The 17,356-nt window shown below is 64.3% G+C and overlaps 1 protein-coding gene across 1 annotated transcript in view; it reads right to left on the bottom strand.

Moving 5' to 3' along the window:
* The window catches only part of SLIT1 (slit guidance ligand 1), a 67,692-nt gene that overhangs the window by 13,169 nt on the left and 37,167 nt on the right, over positions 1 to 17,356 (bottom strand). The window contains exons 5-18 of the mRNA XM_064463970.1: positions 4,679 to 4,750; positions 4,471 to 4,542; positions 3,988 to 4,059; positions 3,592 to 3,755; positions 3,040 to 3,187; positions 2,472 to 2,543; positions 2,132 to 2,203; positions 1,959 to 2,030; positions 1,685 to 1,828; positions 1,392 to 1,555; positions 1,256 to 1,279; positions 658 to 802; positions 445 to 519; positions 70 to 213 (exon numbers count right to left, since the gene is read on the bottom strand). Coding sequence (XP_064320040.1) covers positions 70 to 213; positions 445 to 519; positions 658 to 802; positions 1,256 to 1,279; positions 1,392 to 1,555; positions 1,685 to 1,828; positions 1,959 to 2,030; positions 2,132 to 2,203; positions 2,472 to 2,543; positions 3,040 to 3,187; positions 3,592 to 3,755; positions 3,988 to 4,059; positions 4,471 to 4,542; positions 4,679 to 4,750 — 1,440 coding nt within the window. The remainder of the gene's footprint in view (positions 1 to 69; positions 214 to 444; positions 520 to 657; positions 803 to 1,255; positions 1,280 to 1,391; positions 1,556 to 1,684; positions 1,829 to 1,958; positions 2,031 to 2,131; positions 2,204 to 2,471; positions 2,544 to 3,039; positions 3,188 to 3,591; positions 3,756 to 3,987; positions 4,060 to 4,470; positions 4,543 to 4,678; positions 4,751 to 17,356) is intronic.

The raw sequence follows: 17,356 nt of genomic DNA, 5'->3' as shown, positions 1-17,356 counted from the left end.
TAGGCAGAGCAGGGGAGCAAGGAGCAGGGACATGCCCATCCCCATGCCCACAGCAGAGTGGGGACTCACAGGGTCCTCAGCCCATCCAGGCCCCTGAACATGCCGCTCCGCACTGACTCCAACTGGTTGACGGTCAGGTGCAGCTCACTGACGGAGGATGCCCCCTCGAATGCCCCATCCTCAATCTCCGACACCTTGTTGTTGCTGAGGTTGCTGTGGAGAGGGGAAAGCAGGCTGCAACAGGGGGCTCTGCCTCAACCTCATCCTGAACCCTGCCTTCCCCAGGTCCCACTGAGCACCCTGTGATGCCCAGGTCCTCAGGGGACCCTTGGGTTGGGATGTGCCCCCCCATTTTACACCCCAGGCTACCCTGGCACCAGGACCCCCATGTGCCTTCCCAGCCCCTGGGCACTCCTGACGGAGCTGTGCCTGCCCAATACTCACATTTTCTTCAGATGCGGGAGTTTCTTGAAGATGCCAGTGGCCTCCAGGACAGAGATTTCATTGTTGTTCAGGCGCCTGGGGTGGGTGACAGGGAAAACAGCTCAGGAGATAATTGTGAAGGGCCTGGCACAGACCAAACCCTGAGCCAAAGCCAGCACCGGTGATGCTCTGGCTGCAGGAGGAAAAGCAGAGTGGGAGAGAGGAGGGTCTTACAGCTCAGCCGTGGACTGAGGGATGCGTTCTGGGATCTTGGTGAGCTTCAGGTTGGAGCACTCAACCACACTGGATTCACAGCGGCACTTCGGGGGGCAGATCACATCGCTGTTGCACTCACTGTTCAGCTGGTAATTCTCCGTCCCTGCACGACAACACAGACAGAGGCATGGGGGCTGCGCCTGCCCTTCCCTCCTCTGATCCTCCCACACCCCAGCCATGCTCCGTCTCTTCCCCAGCTCCCCTCATCCCAGCTGCTGCACACATTATTCCTCTCCATGCCCAAAGCAGCTTATTTGCAGGGATACTTGCCCTGGGTACACAGGGTGCTGCGCTGCCCACCACCCTCCCCCTTCCTGCAGTGAGAGGTGGATCCCTTTCATGGGGGCACAATGGGAGATGCTGCAACACATCCCAGTACCCAGCACTTTTGTTACCGCAGCACCTGGGAACTCAGCAAGCAGAAACTATGGGAAATGCAGCGTGGCCCTGCCAGGCTAGACCATGGGGCTCTGGCACAACCACACCCACAGGCAGCCTGGCTGAACGGGCACTGCACATGCACCCACAAACACCCGTGCGTGGCTCTTCCCCTTACCTGGGATGAAGTACTGCTCTTTGGCTGCGGAGAAAAAAGCACGTCAGCACCCTGAGCACATGGACACCAGGCTGGGGCAGGGCTGCGGACAGCCATGCCACAGGACACCTGTGGCAGGGACGGGGACAGCTCTCACCTGAGCAGCGGAACTTTTTGCTCTTGATCTGGCCAATGCGCTTGTTGGCCAGGCGCCGGGGGCTGGCACAGCGGGCGCCGCTGGTCTCGATGGGGTTGGCGCGGAGGAAGTCTGCCAGCCACTTCAGGTTGCAGTCACAGACGAAGGGGTTCTGGGCCAGATGCCTGTGCCAGGGACAGTAGGTGACACACCGCTGGGGACAGCAGGCGACCAGCTCCAGTCCCAGCTACCCACCGAGATGCTCCTCCCCAGGCACCCCCCACACAGGTGTTGGAGCCAGTGTGGGCACTCACAGGGTCTGGATGGCCCGCAGGGAGGTGAAGGTGCCCTTGGCCAGGCTCTGGATCTTGTTGTCATAGAGTGAGAGCAGCGAGAGGTTCTGCAGGTCCTGGAAGGCATCTGCCCGCACGCAGTTGATCTTGTTGGCGTTGAGGAGCCTGGCAGGGAGGGAGGGAGGTGAGGCTGGGGAGGCTAGGGACCCCCTTCCCTGCACCACAGGTGTTAGAGATCTCAGCCCTGCTTCCCAGTGTCCCCGCAGAGCATCCCACCCAGCCACCAGTGCCTTACAGCAGCTGCAGGGCAAAAAGTCCCCCGAAGACGCCCTTGGGGAGGTCCATGATCTTGTTGCCGTACAGCACCCTAGGAGAGGAAGGCTGGTGTGAGAGGGATGGGGGCAGCAGTGGGGGGCACGGTTCTGCGGGCAGAGCATCTGCCCCACACACCCCAGCGTGGGTACTTACAGGGAGTTCAGTGAGCGCAGTCCTTGGAAGGCATCGGGGGCGATCTCTGAGATCTGGTTGTTGCTCAGGTCTCTGAAACCCAAAGGGGAAAGGTGGCCTGGACCCCTCTTCTCTCACCCCATGCCCCCATCGTCCTGCTGGGTCCAGGGGACCACCCGCAGCACCTACATACAGAGCTGGGTGTATCTGAGACCCCATCCCAGTGCTGCCATGTGGCGCACCCATGTTACAGCAAGTGCCCCATGCCTGTTGGAGTGGGGGTCTGTGGGCTCACAGCAGTGGACAGCAGGGTGAAGGGTGGCTGGGGTTCAGGATAGGCTGGTGGAGGCCGTACACTTACATCCTCCGCAGCTTCTTGTAGGGAGAGAAGGCGCCTGGGGGGATGGACTTGATGCCATTGAGCTCCAGGCGTCTGCAAAGAGAAGGGGGAGACATGAAGGCTGTAGGGCTGGCTGAGCCCCAACACCCCATTGGCAGGGCTGGAGGACTGAAACACCCCCAGGCTTGCAGTAAGTTACCCCGCCAGTGTGGCACCACGCACTCCAAGAACCACTTGCAGCCTGTGGTCAGGGCTTTCTCCATCGGGGGGGGTGCCATGTGTGGGGTCACTGTGCTGGCTGGGGCAGAAGGAGCTCCTCCACCCCCCCATCAGCCAAGGTCTGGGGGTGCCTGCTGCCTCCCATGTGTTCTGTGTGCCATGCCAATGGGGGCTTTGCTCCTTAATTGGATTCCCCTAAGGAGATTATTTCTCTATTTACATTTTTAATGCAGCTAAATCCAGGGCTAAATCTGGGCAGTATGCGAGAAAGGCAAGGCCTGCTGCCCCATGCAGTGGCTGAGCCTTAGGACTTGCCCTCACGTCCCTAATGCCTCAAGCCACCCAGAGCCTGGCACGGGGCCGTACTCACATCTCCGTCATGGTCTCGGGCAGGTTGGCGGGGATGGCCGTCAGCCCCTTGCCCCGACAGTCCACGATGCCATTGCTGCAAGTACACATGGCCGGGCAGGAGCCAGAGGACAAGCTGCAGAGCTGGGCACGCGCTGGGTCCGTTTGTCCTGCCGGAGAAGCAGCCAGCATAGGAGTCACAAAGAGCTGGGCCAGGAGAGTGGATGGTGGCACCCCAAGGAAGGAGCCCTGGTGACAGCTCAGCATGCTGGGACAGCTCATGGCACCCTTGAGCAGATGCACAAGGTCCTGGTGCGCCCCAACCCCATGCAAAAGGCACTCAGCTCCAAGGGCACAGACTGATGCACCCTTTGTCACACTGACAGGGTGGTGTTGCCCCCATGTTGTCCCCACACCAGGGATGGTGCTGACCTGAGCTGACCCCACAGCGTGCATCCAGTCTCTGGGCTGGGGCATGTGGCAGGGAGTGGTGGTGGGCTGCATTGATGAGACAGGCTTTGTCCCCCCACCCATGTCTCTGCCCTGGCACCCACCGGCTCCCCATCCCCCTCACCAGAGCAGCTGAACTCATTCTTCTGGATCTCAGCCACATTGAGGCCACGGAGCTGGGCTGGAGCAGCACACTGGGTGAAGAGCCCAATGGTGGGACGCTGGCGCAGCCACTGTGAGAGCCAGGCCAGGTGGCAGTCACAGAAGAGGTGGTTGGAGTGCAGGCGGCTGTGGGTAGATGAGGCTGTCAGCTCCTGCCCACCCGCCTGCCCTCCAGCTGCCCCAGCCTGGCTCATCCCAAAGGCTGGGAGCACACAGAGTAGGACATGGAGGAGCCCGAGAGCATCTGCGCTGGCTGCCAAGGCCACCTTGCTCGACAGTGCTTGGTGATGTTCTGCGGGGGTGTCCCCTCTATCCCCTCCCCACAGTGCTGTCCCACCTTCATGGCCCCTGCACTCACAATGTCCGCAGCTTGGGCATGTGGTTGAAGCTGGACACGGGGATGGAAGTGATATTGTTGTTATTCAGGGTCCTGCAGGAAGGCAGAGGGGGGCAGGTCAGGGCAGCCAGGCCAGGAGCATGAGATGGTCCAGGTGGCACCAAACCCCTGGGAGCAACAGCACCCGCCCACCCCCAGCACAGCGTGGGTGGATGGAGAGGTGAGGGAGGGGGACAGCCCAAATCCCAGGCAGGGCTTGCTGCCCTTTCCAGGCTTCTCCCCTCCACAGCCAGCTGCAGGCAGGTGGACTCCCTGGGGCAGGATCAGGCCCCGATGCACAGCCCAACGTACCAGACCCCTGCTCAGTCCCTCCTCAGGGCCCGGGAGAAATGGCACGCTGGGGGTGTCCCTGCAGCGCCTCGGTGAGCAGGGAGTACCCGGGCACACCCTCAACCTACACAGGGCTTGTGGGCTGGAGGCTCCAGCCGGCCCCTGGCCACTTACAGGACCTCCAGCCCCCGCAGGGCGCGGAAAGCCCCATCCTCAATGCAGCTGATCTGGTTCTTGTCCAGTTGCCTGTGGGAGAAAGACGGAGGGAGCATTGCTGGGGCAGCCCATGCAGAGAGCAACTGGTGGCTCCTGATGCCTCCTGCCACCAGACCTGACCCCAAACTCCCCCGTGCCACCCGTGCCCATCCCCGCCAGGACTCACAGGTTCTTGAGGTCGGTGGCCCCACGGAAAGCTTTCCTGGGGATGGCCTGGATGAAGTTCTCACTCAGGTCCCTGCAGAAGAAAGAGGCAGGAAGGAAAATGAGCAGTGCCTGCAAAAAAGCATGATGCCCTGTGGGACCAGGGCATCCGCAGGCAGGGGCATGCCCCGGCACTCAGTGATCCCTGAGGAGCTCTGGGAAACTATAATCTGGCTTCAGGTCCTTGGTTGCCCACCGCCCTGCTGTCCATCCCAAGGCGAGGCTTGCTCCATCCATGGTGGCTGCCAAGTGGCTGGGGCTCCTGGGGCACTGCTGTCCCCAGCTCTGACAAGCAGAGCAGCAGGGCACAGCTCTGGGAAAACACTCCGTACTTAAATACCCTGTGACTGCTGTAAGTACGGGTCCCTGCTGATTAACTGGTAATTATACTTAGTGGCTCCAGCAGGCATTCCCATGGCGCCTGCCCCGCACTTTAGAGGGCACAAATAATCAGGTCATTAATTACTTCATCACTACATGGCACTGTCCTTGTAATCACCCACTCTGCAGTGTCGGGGTGTGCCGGGCCAGCACGGGCTCTGTGTTTGCAGGGCTGGCAGCAGGTCAGATCCCCTGCCATGCCTGGGCTGGCTTTTAACAACTATGAATGCCAAAAATCCCACTGCAAAGTAGGGTCTGGGTGGACTGGCTCAGCTCACCCCATTCTCAGGGGGACCTGCCTATCATATTTGTGCCCCACAGCGCCTATGCTGCCATTCCCTCTCCCACCCCCAAGGCCAGGAGGTCCTCTGAGCTCAGCAGGTGCCTGCATTGCCTGCCCCCAGCCCCATGCCAGCACAGCCCCGCTCCAGCCGCTCACAGGGCAGGAGGCCAAGTCCCCAGCTCCCTCCTGGCACAGGGAAACTGAGGCATAGCATGGCATTTGTCCTATTCAGCAAGTCCATGGGTGAGCGGGGAGCAGGACCAGGGCATCCCACATGGATTCAGCTCCCCCCAGCATTACACAGGCCACAGAGACATGCCCCCATCCCAGCCCCAAGGGGTGGTTTGGGGTGTCCCTGGATGCCAGCATTTCACACTCAGTGCTCACCAGCTCTGCTTCAACATAACAAAGCCTGTTCACTACTGATGTCCCAGGGCAGTTGGGCTGGTTCAGGATGGATGCACAGCATCCACACTCCTCCCCATGCTCCCATTTCCTCCAGAAAATGGACTCAGTGTGGCCCACCATCTGCTTACAAAAGACCTGGAGGTCTCCAAATTGGGACTTCACCGCAGTCGAAAGCTTCACTGGCACAACAGGGAAAGATTGCCAGAGGGAAGCACCAGCATTGCTTGCACAGATGTATGTGGAGAAGAAAAATCCAAGGGCAGTGGGCTTGCCCAGCCTTCTGGTGAGGTGCCCAGCCACCAAGGAGCCGCCATAACGTGTCAGAGCAGTGCACCAGCCCCTGCCCCCTGCTCACTTCGTGCAGAGCAGGGGCTGGTGCATCACTCTGGCACCGTATGCAGGGAGCAGGGACTGGTGCTTCGCTCTGGGTTGATCCTGGGGGACCAAACCCGGCTGGCAAAATACCATTGCTGGGGCAGAAGAAGGGAGATGCCACCCCTGGAAGGGCCCGGGCTCCTGGGCGGGGTAAGTCCTGGCTCCCCTGCCAGCAGCCGGGCGCGCAGCAGGCGCAGTTTCACCGCTACCCGCGCGGCGGCGCTGCCAGGCTGCGCTGCCTGCCCTGCCTGCCCTGCCTGCCCTGCCTGCGCTGCCTGCGCTGCCTGCGCTGCCTGCCCTGCCTGCCCTGCCCGCCCTGCCCGCCCTGCCTGCGCTGCCTGCGCTGCCTGCGCTGCCTGCCCTGCCTGCCCTGCCTGCCCTGCCCGCCCTGCCCGCCCTGCCTGCCCTGCCTGCCCTGCCTGCCCTGCCTGCCCTGCCCGCCCTGCCCGCGCTGCCTGCCCTGCCTGCCCTGCCTGCCCTGCCCGCCCTGCCTGCCCTGCCTGCGCTGCCCGCCCTGCCTGCGCTGCCTGCGCTGCCTGCGCTGCCTGCGCTGCCTGCGCTGCCTGCCCTGCCTGCGCTGCCTGCCCTGCCTGCCCTGCCCGCCCTGCCTGCGCTGCCTGTGCTGCCTGCCCTGCCTGCGCTGCCTGCGCTGCCTGCCCTGCCTGCCCTGCCTGCGCTGCCCGCCCTGCCTGCGCTGCCTGCCCTGCCTGCCCTGCCTGCGCTGCCTGCCCTGCCTGCCCTGCCTGCCCTGCCTGCCCTGCCTGCGCTGCCTGCGCTGCCTGCCCTGCCTGCGCTGCCCGCCCTGCCTGCGCTGCCTGCGCTGCCTGCCCTGCCTGCGCTGCCTGCCCTGCCTGCCCTGCCTGCGCTGCCTGCGCTGCCTGCCCTGCCTGCCCTGCCTGCCCTGCCTGCGCTGCCTGCGCTGCCTGCGCTGCCTGCACTGCCTGCGCTGCCTGCGCTGCCTACGCTGCCCGCCCTGCCTGCCCTGCCTGCGCTGCCTGCCCTGCCTGCCCTGCCTGCGCTGCCTGCCCTGCCTGCGCTGCCTGCACTGCCTGCCCTGCCTGCCCTGCCTGCGCTGCCTGCCCTGCCTGCCCTGCCTGCCCTGCCTGCGCTGCCTGCCCTGCCTGCGCTGCCTGCGCTGCCTGCCCTGCCTGCGCTGCCTGCCCTGCCTGCGCTGCCTGCCCTGCCTGCCCTGCCTGCGCTGCCCGCCCTGCCTGCGCTGCCTGCCCTGCCTGCCCTGCCTGCGCTGCCCGCCCTGCCTGCCCTGCCCGCCCTGCCTGCGCTGCCTGCGCTGCCTGCCCTGCCTGCCCTGCCTGCCCTGCCTGCGCTGCCTGCGCTGCCTGCGCTGCCTGCCCTGCCTGCCCTGCCTGCCCTGCCCGCCCTGCCTGCGCTGCCTGCGCTGCCTGCGCTGCCTGCGCTGCCTGCCCTGCCTGCCCTGCCCGCCCTGCCTGCCCTGCCTGCCCTGCCTGCCCTGCCCGCCCTGCCCGCGCTGCCTGCCCTGCCTGCCCTGCCTGCCCTGCCCGCCCTGCCTGCCCTGCCTGCGCTGCCCGCCCTGCCTGCGCTGCCTGCGCTGCCTGCGCTGCCTGCGCTGCCTGCGCTGCCTGCCCTGCCTGCGCTGCCTGCCCTGCCTGCCCTGCCTGCCCTGCCCGCCCTGCCTGCGCTGCCTGTGCTGCCTGCCCTGCCTGCGCTGCCTGCGCTGCCTGCCCTGCCTGCCCTGCCTGCGCTGCCCGCCCTGCCTGCGCTGCCTGCCCTGCCTGCCCTGCCTGCGCTGCCTGCCCTGCCTGCCCTGCCTGCCCTGCCTGCCCTGCCTGCGCTGCCTGCGCTGCCTGCCCTGCCCGCCCTGCCTGCGCTGCCTGCGCTGCCTGCCCTGCCTGCGCTGCCCGCCCTGCCTGCGCTGCCTGCCCTGCCTGCCCTGCCTGCGCTGCCTGCGCTGCCTGCCCTGCCTGCCCTGCCTGCGCTGCCTGCCCTGCCTGCGCTGCCTGCGCTGCCTGCACTGCCTGCGCTGCCTGCGCTGCCTACGCTGCCCGCCCTGCCTGCCCTGCCTGCGCTGCCTGCCCTGCCTGCCCTGCCTGCGCTGCCTGCCCTGCCTGCGCTGCCTGCACTGCCTGCCCTGCCTGCCCTGCCTGCGCTGCCTGCCCTGCCTGCGCTGCCTGCGCTGCCTGCCCTGCCTGCGCTGCCTGCCCTGCCTGCCCTGCCTGCCCTGCCTGCGCTGCCTGCGCTGCCTGCCCTGCCTGCCCTGCCTGCCCTGCCTGCGCTGCCTGCGCTGCCTGCCCTGCCTGCCCTGCCTGCCCTGCCTGCGCTGCCTGCCCTGCCTGCCCTGCCTGCGCTGCCTGCCCTGCCTGCGCTGCCTGCGCTGCCTGCCCTGCCTGCCCTGCCTGCGCTGCCTGCGCTGCCTGCCCTGCCTGCCCTGCCTGCCCTGCCTGCGCTGCCTGCGCTGCCTGCGCTGCCTGCACTGCCTGCGCTGCCTGCGCTGCCTACGCTGCCCGCCCTGCCTGCCCTGCCTGCGCTGCCTGCCCTGCCTGCCCTGCCTGCGCTGCCTGCCCTGCCTGCGCTGCCTGCACTGCCTGCCCTGCCTGCCCTGCCTGCGCTGCCTGCCCTGCCTGCCCTGCCTGCGCTGCCTGCCCTGCCTGCGCTGCCTGCGCTGCCTGCCCTGCCTGCGCTGCCTGCCCTGCCTGCGCTGCCTGCCCTGCCTGCCCTGCCTGCGCTGCCCGCCCTGCCTGCGCTGCCTGCCCTGCCTGCCCTGCCTGCGCTGCCCGCCCTGCCTGCCCTGCCCGCCCTGCCTGCGCTGCCTGCGCTGCCTGCCCTGCCTGCGCTGCCTGCCCTGCCTGCGCTGCCTGCGCTGCCTGCCCTGCCTGCCCTGCCCGCCCTGCCCGCCCTGCCTGCCCTGCCTGCGCTGCCTGCGCTGCCTGCCCTGCCTGCGCTGCCTGCCCTGCCTGCCCTGCCTGCGCTGCCTGCGCTGCCCGCGCTGCCTGCCCTGCCCGCCCTGCCTGCGCTGCCTGCCCTGCCTGCGCTGCCTGCCCTGCCTGCGCTGCCTGCGCTGCCTGCGCTGCCTGCCCTGCCTGCGCTGCCTGCCCTGCCCGCCCTGCCTGCCCTGCCTGCGCTGCCTGCCCTGCCTGCCCTGCCCGCCCTGCCTGCCCTGCCTGCCCTGCCTGCCCTGCCCGCCCTGCCTGCCCTGCCTGCGCTGCCCGCCCTGCCCGCGCTGCCTGCCCTGCCCGCCCTGCCTGCGCTGCCTGCCCTGCCTGCGCTGCCTGCCCTGCCTGCCCTGCCCGCCCTGCCTGCACTGCCTGCACTGCCTGCGCTGCCTGCCCTGCCCGCCCTGCCTGCGCTGCCTGCCCTGCCCGCGCTGCCTGCGCTGCCTGCCCTGCCCACCCTGCCTGCGCTGCCTGCCCTGCCCGCGCTGCCCGCCCTGCCTGCGCTGCCTGCCCTGCCTGCGCTGCCCGCCCTGCCTGCGCTGCCTGCCCTGCCCGCGCTGCCTGCCCTGCCTGCGCTGCCTGCCCTGCCTGCGCTGCCTGCCCTGCCCGCCCTGCCTGCCCTGCCTGCGCTGCCTGCCCTGCCTGCGCTGCCTGCCCTGCCCGCCCTGCCCGCGCTGCCCGCGCTGCCTGCGCTGCCTGCCCTGCCCGCCCTGCCTGCGCTGCCTGCGCTGCCCGCGCTGCCTGCGCTGCCTGCCCTGCCTGCGCTGCCTGCGCTGCCTGCCCTGCCCGCCCTGCCCGCGCTGCCTGCCCTGCCTGCGCTGCCTGCCCTGCCCGCGCTGCCTGCCCTGCCTGCGCTGCCTGCCCTGCCCGCCCTGCCTGCGCTGCCTGTGCTGCCTGCCCTGCCTGCGCTGCCTGCGCTGCCTGCGCTGCCTGCCCTGCCTGCGCTGCCTGCCCTGCCTGCGCTGCCCGCCCTGCCTGCGCTGCCTGCCCTGCCTGCCCTGCCTGCGCTGCCCGCCCTGCCTGCGCTGCCTGCACTGCCTGCCCTGCCTGCGCTGCCTGCGCTGCCCGCCCTGCCTGCCCTGCCTGCACTGCCTGCCCTGCCTGCCCTGCCTGCCCTGCCCGCCCTGCCTCGTCCCGCCCAGGCTGCTCCAGCCCTTCCCAAGGCAGCAACCCCCAGCACCCCTTAGATGCAAACTCCTCCCCATCCTCTGCTGGGACCGCGATGAGCCCGGGGACCTCCAGGAATTGCAACGACCTTTCAGGAAAGCACAGCATCACCCCAAATCCCCTTTTCCCTTTGGGTCCTAGAAGATGGAATCCCCTAGAAAATCCTCTGGAAACCCCCAGAAGTTTCCCACTCTTCCTAGCAAATGCGTTCAATGCAACACATTCCCTCTTGGCAGCTGCCTGGCCTCCAACATTAAACCAGTTGCAGCAGGGCCAAGCACGGAGCAACCCCCTCGCAGCTCCGGCACTGTCTGCCCAGACAGCTCCTGCCTGCAGCTTGTTTGGTTCCCCCATGGAAACCTCGCTCGTGTTCCTCCGCGCACAGCACCCAGGAGTCCCAGTACACCCAGGGAGTAAACCCAAGCATCTGCCTGCAAGCTGCTCACTTGCAGCTCGCGAGGGAAACGCTCCTAGAAGGTTGCAGCTGACTCTGTGAGGCTTCTCCCCTTCACAGCTTTTTGTGACAGTCACCAATGAAGCGCTGCCATTGGGGGTACTGAAGCCAAGATGGACAGACGCTGGATGTGAGGGTTTCAGCAAGGCCCTGGCGCAGGGCTTACATTGCCGGCACGGTTACACAGCTGACGACACCAGGACAAACACATGCTTTGCCTGCGGGATCCTCGGGCCCCAGTGTTGGAACAAGGCATGGCCCCTTTCCTCCTGGTGTTTCATAGCTCCCAGCTATGTTTGCTTTACACTTTAGCACTGAAGAAACAGCAGATGGCACGGCTTCTCCTCACTCCGCTGCGCGGCTTGTGGCACCCTCGGTGGCTGTGCCGGTGCCACCTCACACCCTGCCAAATACAAGCACGTCGCTGCCATCTGGTGCAGAGTGCCAGCAGTGACCACAAACGCTGACATGTCCGACAGCCCCGCTGGGGACTGGCCAGCAGACAGGCACAGTCAGGGAAGGGGGAAAGAAAGACACCTCTGCCCATTGTCACAGCTGCCCTTTTTGCCTTTTCTGGTTTCACTTCCAGATATTTTCCTAAAGCTCAAGTTTAAAGCTCCTGGTCACTGAAATCCAGGGGATGCCCAAGGAGCCAGGCCATCCACAGCACCGCTATCCTTGCATCCCCATGCCACAGGGACCATGCAGCTGGACTTTCTCCCCGCACCACACAGAGGGCTCCAGTAGTCCCAGGGGCTGCAAAGGCGGAAGGATGAAGAGGGGGTGAGCAGGTGATGGGGGACACACAACCTCCGCCCTGGAGTGGTGGCGACAGCCAGATGCCTGCGCTCGGACAGACCTTGCGGGGAGGCTGTAGCACATGTGCATGCCCCAATGGAAAGCTCTCAGCAGCCTGTCTGCAAAGCAGGGCCCCCACTTGCTCCCTGGGAACCCACTGCATTTCTACCCCTTCCTGGTCCAACCCCATCCCAGACCCCTTCTGTCCCCAGGCTCACCTCCCACAAGGGTTTCTGACCCAGCAGATGCCTGTTCAGCAGCAGCAGCCAGCCCCGGCCCACAGCTCTGCCATGGGGAGAAGGAGGGAACCTGCTTTGCTTCCATGTCCCCCAAAAGCCTCATGACTAAGCTACATCCACACAATTACCCCTTGGCTGGGCAGCGTGGGAGATGGCAGTCATTAAGGACTGGGATTTTGGAGACTTCCCTCCCCAGATCTTGTGCCCCACCGCCCTGCCCCACTGTGTGCACAATGGCTGCCAGTGCCATACGTGTGACAGGTCAGGAGGTGCCCCTGGCACTGGCTCTCCTGGGAGCAGGCACCCCCCCACCGTTTGTCCCCAGGGAGCCTCGGCGAGGAGCCAGGCTCGGGGGCACAGCTCCCTCGGGGCTGGCAGGGGCTCTGTGGCGGGAGCCAACCCCCCAGTGCGCCGCCCTGCCCAGCACTTAGCGGGGTGCCCAAGCAAAACTGTTCGACATGGCTTCCCAGTGGGGAGCCCACTCAGGCAGACAAACCCCAGCAGCCTTAATCTCCCCGGCAAGAGCCCGGCGGGCCGGAGGGCGGGTGGGAGGGAGGGGGCCACAGCGGGGCTGCGGCGGCCGGGCAGGGAGGCCAGGGCTATTACCATGCTCTCATTCTTTCGGTTAATCCTGACTTCACACTTTAACCTGATTGAGCCTTGTTTGGCGAGCCGGCTCCTCGCATGCTGTGTGAGGGGATTAGGGCCGGACGCAGCAGGGAGGTAATTGCTTCCCAGCAGCGCTGGCCCTGCGTCCTCCGAGCCCCCCGTCGCCTGCCAAGAGCACTGGGGCGGCCTGGCAGCCCTCCGGCACGGCGCTCCCTCGCCAGGCAGCCCCGCTTGGCAGCGTCGGCCAGAGCTGGCTCAGCCGGCCGTGCGGAGGGCTGTCTTGCCCGGCGTCGGCAGACACCGGGGCACTTCTGTCCAGGTGAAAGTTGCAGCCCGTGTCACATCCCAGCCGTGCCAGCGAGGGCTGCGGAGGCACACCATGGCAGGTGAGCAGCTTTCCGCCCCAGCAGCACCCACATGCCCAGGACTGGCTGCCGGCTCCAGGCAGATGAAGTGCAGGGTGTTGGTCTCCTCTTTGTTTCCTCCCCATCTTCCACACTGGAAACTCATTAGCATCCAGTGGTCTCCCAGACCCTCTCCCCCTCAGTGGGGCAGATCAAAGGCATTAACCCTTCAGCTGCTGCCAGGCTGCTGCTCCCACGACAAAAATGCATAACAGGTCCTTGCTCACGGGCCAGGCACTTCCCACAGCAGCTCCGCTCCACCGGCACCGGGACCAGCTGCTCCAGGCACCAGCTCAGCCACAGAAATTGTCTACCAAGTCTCGAGCAGACAAGGCAGCTGCCCTTGCAACCAGAGCCACGCAGCTCTGGGCAGCACCAGCATTTTGGGCTGGAATAAGTGCTCCCTGGATCCCAGTCCTGCCTTGCTGGTGCTGTGCTGGAGGAGGTTGTGCCAGGGTGCAGCCAGCATGTCCCCAAGCCAAAGGGCCTGCCAGGGACTAACCAGCAAGGACCATGGTACCAGCAGCCATCAAGCAGCCCGGTGTCCCTCAGGTCACCCCACACATGATGTTTGTCCCAGCAGAGCCTGCCCAGGGCAGGGGCATGGGCAGAACCGGGCTGCCCCACCGGCACAGGTGCTCACACTACCACTCCACCACCTGACAGGTGACAAGGGTGAGCGTGAAGGCACAGAAAGACTCCTGCATTACACAAGATCACTAGACTAATCAGTGCTCGCATTAGCGGCCGACAGCCCAGAGTCCCCCCAGGGGTTTTACACCCCCATTTCTCACGCCAGGAGAGGAGTGGCTGCACTCAATGCTTGGGCTGGCATCTGCACCCAGAACCCCATGCTGGGGGAAACAAGCGTCACCCACGTGTCCCAGCCGCACAATCCATATGAGGTGATGGACGTGAGTCCCCAGTGCTGCAACGACCCAGCACCCAAGGACGGGTGTCCCAAAGGGGAGCTACTTGCCAGAGGCTGGGGGCAGCTGCCCCACTGCTGCATTAGCAGGGTGCCAGGGAAACAAGGCAGAGTTGTCCACCATGTCACTTTACCTGCCCAGGTCCCCAGCGCCGGCGTGAGCAGGGCCCTGCAGCCCCATCTCAGGTTCAGACTCCCATGGCATGCCCCCAGCATTATGTCAGGCTGCTTGATTTTTAATGGACTCCAGCAGCCCAGCTGCCAGCACTGCTCCATCCTGGCCGAGGGGGGCGAGACAGAGCTCCCACCACCTCCGTAACCTGCCTCACTCCACCAGCCCCAAAGCCACAGAGATCCTGCGCGCTGCCTGCTACCTGCTGCAACCCCAGTCCCCGGGGCTGACGGTGTTTCCTCAGGACAAGGTGGGATGGCAGAGCCTGATGCATGGGTGCAAACAAGCCAGGGTGCAGCATGGTGGGCTCAGCACGAGTCCCTGACACTTAGGAAAGAGATCACGGGGTCTCTGGAAATGGCACCTTGACAGGGACCAGAAAGGGAAACAGGAGGGGATGGAACAGGGTCCAAAGAAGCACGGCAAGGGGGAAAGGGAACATGATTTGCTGCTTTTCACAACACCAGAACAAGGCATGACCAGCATAAACACAAAGGCAGGTTTAAAATCACAGCTGAGGGTGACTCCTCCAAATTAGGTGTTGTTAGTCTGTGGGACGCCCAGCCACAGCCAGCTCAAAGGGAAAATGAATAGAAGAAAAGCAGAGAGATGCATCTGCAATGCTGTGTTGCAGGGAGGAACACCTGCAGGCAGATGCTCTGTAGGTGGCTTCTGCTGCCAGGAGACCAGCTGGGCACACCTCTGGTAGCCACCACGCTGCTCGGTGCAGGCTGCCAGGCACAGCCGATGGCTCAGCTGCCGCTCAGCCAGCAGGGACTGTCACCCAGCAGGAGTCACTTCTCCCGTCAGACTGTTTTAGTGGGAGGTGGAGATGTACAACCCTTCTGCTCCCCATTGGGGATGTCAACCTGGGGTCAGCCCGATGTCAGCACCCCCCGCCCAGCGAGGGGTGCCAGGGTCCCCACTCCAGTCTCTGCCTCCCACTCTTGTCCCTGAGCCTCCTGGGGCGGGGAACAGAGAGTTGGGGGGCGCTGCTTCTGTGGTCTTCAAGGGGGAACAGCTGGTTGCTGCGAGGGACATCCCAGGCTGGGTGGCACGGCACAGCCCTCCTCGCTGGCAGCCGGAGCGAGCACTTCGTCAGGCAGCCCCAGCCGCCAACAATTACGAGCTGAGTAAATCGATGGGATATAATTGGACTATTAAGAGCTCATTATCCTCCTGGCTCCGGGTGCTGCAGCCTACAGTGCACTGGGGGATACCGCAACCTGCAGCCACAGAAACTGCCTCCCAACCCAAAAGGCCTTAATGGGTACTCGGGACAAGGTGCACAGAGCAGGGATGGTACAGCCAGAGGGGACAAGGATGGTGGCAGGAACCTGTATGCAGCACAAGAGATACCTCTGTGGCACAGTGAAGCACTGTGCAAAGGTAGGGTGTCCCTACAGGGGCCCTAGAGATGAAGAGGTCCAGACACCCTTCTAGCCACCACAACAGCCTGAAAGCCACCGCTGGCCTCTCCTGCACTGTGCAGGGCTCATTGCTCCTGGGTGGCATGGGGAGTTTGGCTTTTATATCACTTTCATGCATGCCTCTACTCCAGCCCAGCTGGAAAGCGGGGCTCATGTCCCCACCTGCAAGTTGCAGGGTCCCCATGCCCTGAGTCGCACAGGCTGCCTGGCCCTGGGGGTCCCTTCTGTGTAAGGGCCATGTACTCATCATGTCCATCGCCTCTTTGCACACCACCCATGGCAGGGCTATGTGGGATGGTCCTCCTGAAGGGACCAGAATCCTCAGCACCTCTTGGCAGGCAGGATGACACAGTAGGTCATGTCCACCAAGGTCCAAGCAACCATAAATAATTAATTCTTTAGGAGAGCTGCCCCCACCCCCACCTGAGTTTGCTGCAGTAATATTCTTGTTATCTCAGCACCAGCTAAAGCGATGGATCAGAGCTCATGCTTGCCAGGCCCATATATCTAAGGGCAAAACAATCCTTTACTGGAGCAAGGCAACACACTGCTAGACATCATCATGTTGTGCTGAGTGTCTCAGACCACAGACCTCAGTGACACAAGCCCAATTACCAATTCTGCCTGTTCCACCACGTACACATGGCAAAGGTGAACGCTGCCAGACCAGGGAGCAATGCTTCACACCACTCCTCTGCCGGGACTGGCTTCCCAAAGTGCTGAGCTGACCCCAGGCTCTGGCCCTGGCCCCAGCCCCTTCTCTCCCAGGAGATGCAGATGCTTCCCAAAACATTAAAGCTGGAGAGGTTTGTTGCTTGGACAGCCAAGCAGACCATGTGTAAAATGCAACATATGCTCATGGCAACAGTTAGTGAGAAGAGTCCCAGCCCCAGCATGGTGGTGCTGATTTAGCAAAACATTTCAGGGCATGCATAAATCTCAGCGGCTTCAAAGGGTGCACTGCTGTTGACCCGTGCCATGATCCAGGCCTCTCTACTTACCAGAGCACCAGCAACAGACACCAGCTGGTACCACCCGGCTGTGCCACCACGGTGCCTGCATATGCTGAGGGGGGGCACCGGGGACGCCAAGGTGCATGGGTGCACACACCACAGATGACACAGGCAGCCCTGTGTTTGGGTATGGGGGAAGTTGGGGACATGCAATGTCTGTTGCGAGCGGGATGATCTGCACAGGGAAGGCATTCGCACAAGGTGGGCTTTGCTGAGCAGCTCTCTGCTCAGGGCAGCACCTGCGCGGTGGCTCTGGTCCAGCTCCAGCAAGGAGCGGCTCCCACGTGGGTCGTGTTGCAAAGCCAGAGCCATGGGACTCTCCCGTGGGAAGGGGGATGCAACTGGAACACGGGGAGCTGGCCAAGGAAAAGAGGGAAGGGTGGGAGGGAGGGGGAATAAAGCATCTGCCATCCACCCTGGAGCCTCTTCAGAGATTGAAACAAGTTAAAAGCAACAGCTTTTATGGAAACACAAGTGAAATAACAAGCCGCAAACCCTGCGTGGCTGTCACCGCCCCCTCCCCACACTGCCCCTTTGTTCCTGCAACCTCGTTATCTGCAGGAAGGGGAGCCAACGGGAAGCTAAGGCATCACCACCAGCTCCCCAGCATCCTGAAGCGCCTCACGAGAGCCACAGCACCCGCTGTGCCCACCGCCCCATGGTCTGGCAGAGGCCCGGACGGGCAGGGGTTGCCCTGCAGCACACACCTGGGAGCAGCAAACCTGCCGCTCTCTGCAAAGGGACCTGCTGTGTGGCTGATACATCTTCCCCAGCTCATGCTGACCGCTAGATGAGGGCACGTCCCCTCCAGTAAGTGTCTGGCTGGACACCGGCTATTAAACCACACCTGCCCAACTCACAGCCTCCATGTCCCACTGCCACCGAGAGCTGAGGCACCCAGCTGCACCCAGCCAGTGGCCCCATTGCGGCATGGCCTCCTGCTTCTCACCACCTCCAAGTCCCCTCCACCCTGGTGTTCAGCAAGCTTGCTCTCCTCCTTCCTTTCATGTTTTTGCTGCTGTCTCACCATCTAGCAGCAGGAAATCTCTACAAAACCCTCCACCAAAGCA

This window comes from Phalacrocorax carbo, chromosome 12, assembly GCF_963921805.1.
Source record: "Phalacrocorax carbo chromosome 12, bPhaCar2.1, whole genome shotgun sequence".
Lineage (NCBI taxonomy): Eukaryota > Metazoa > Chordata > Aves > Suliformes > Phalacrocoracidae > Phalacrocorax > Phalacrocorax carbo.
Note: the sequence above shows the minus strand (reverse complement) of the source record. Positions and strands in the feature narration are given on the sequence as shown.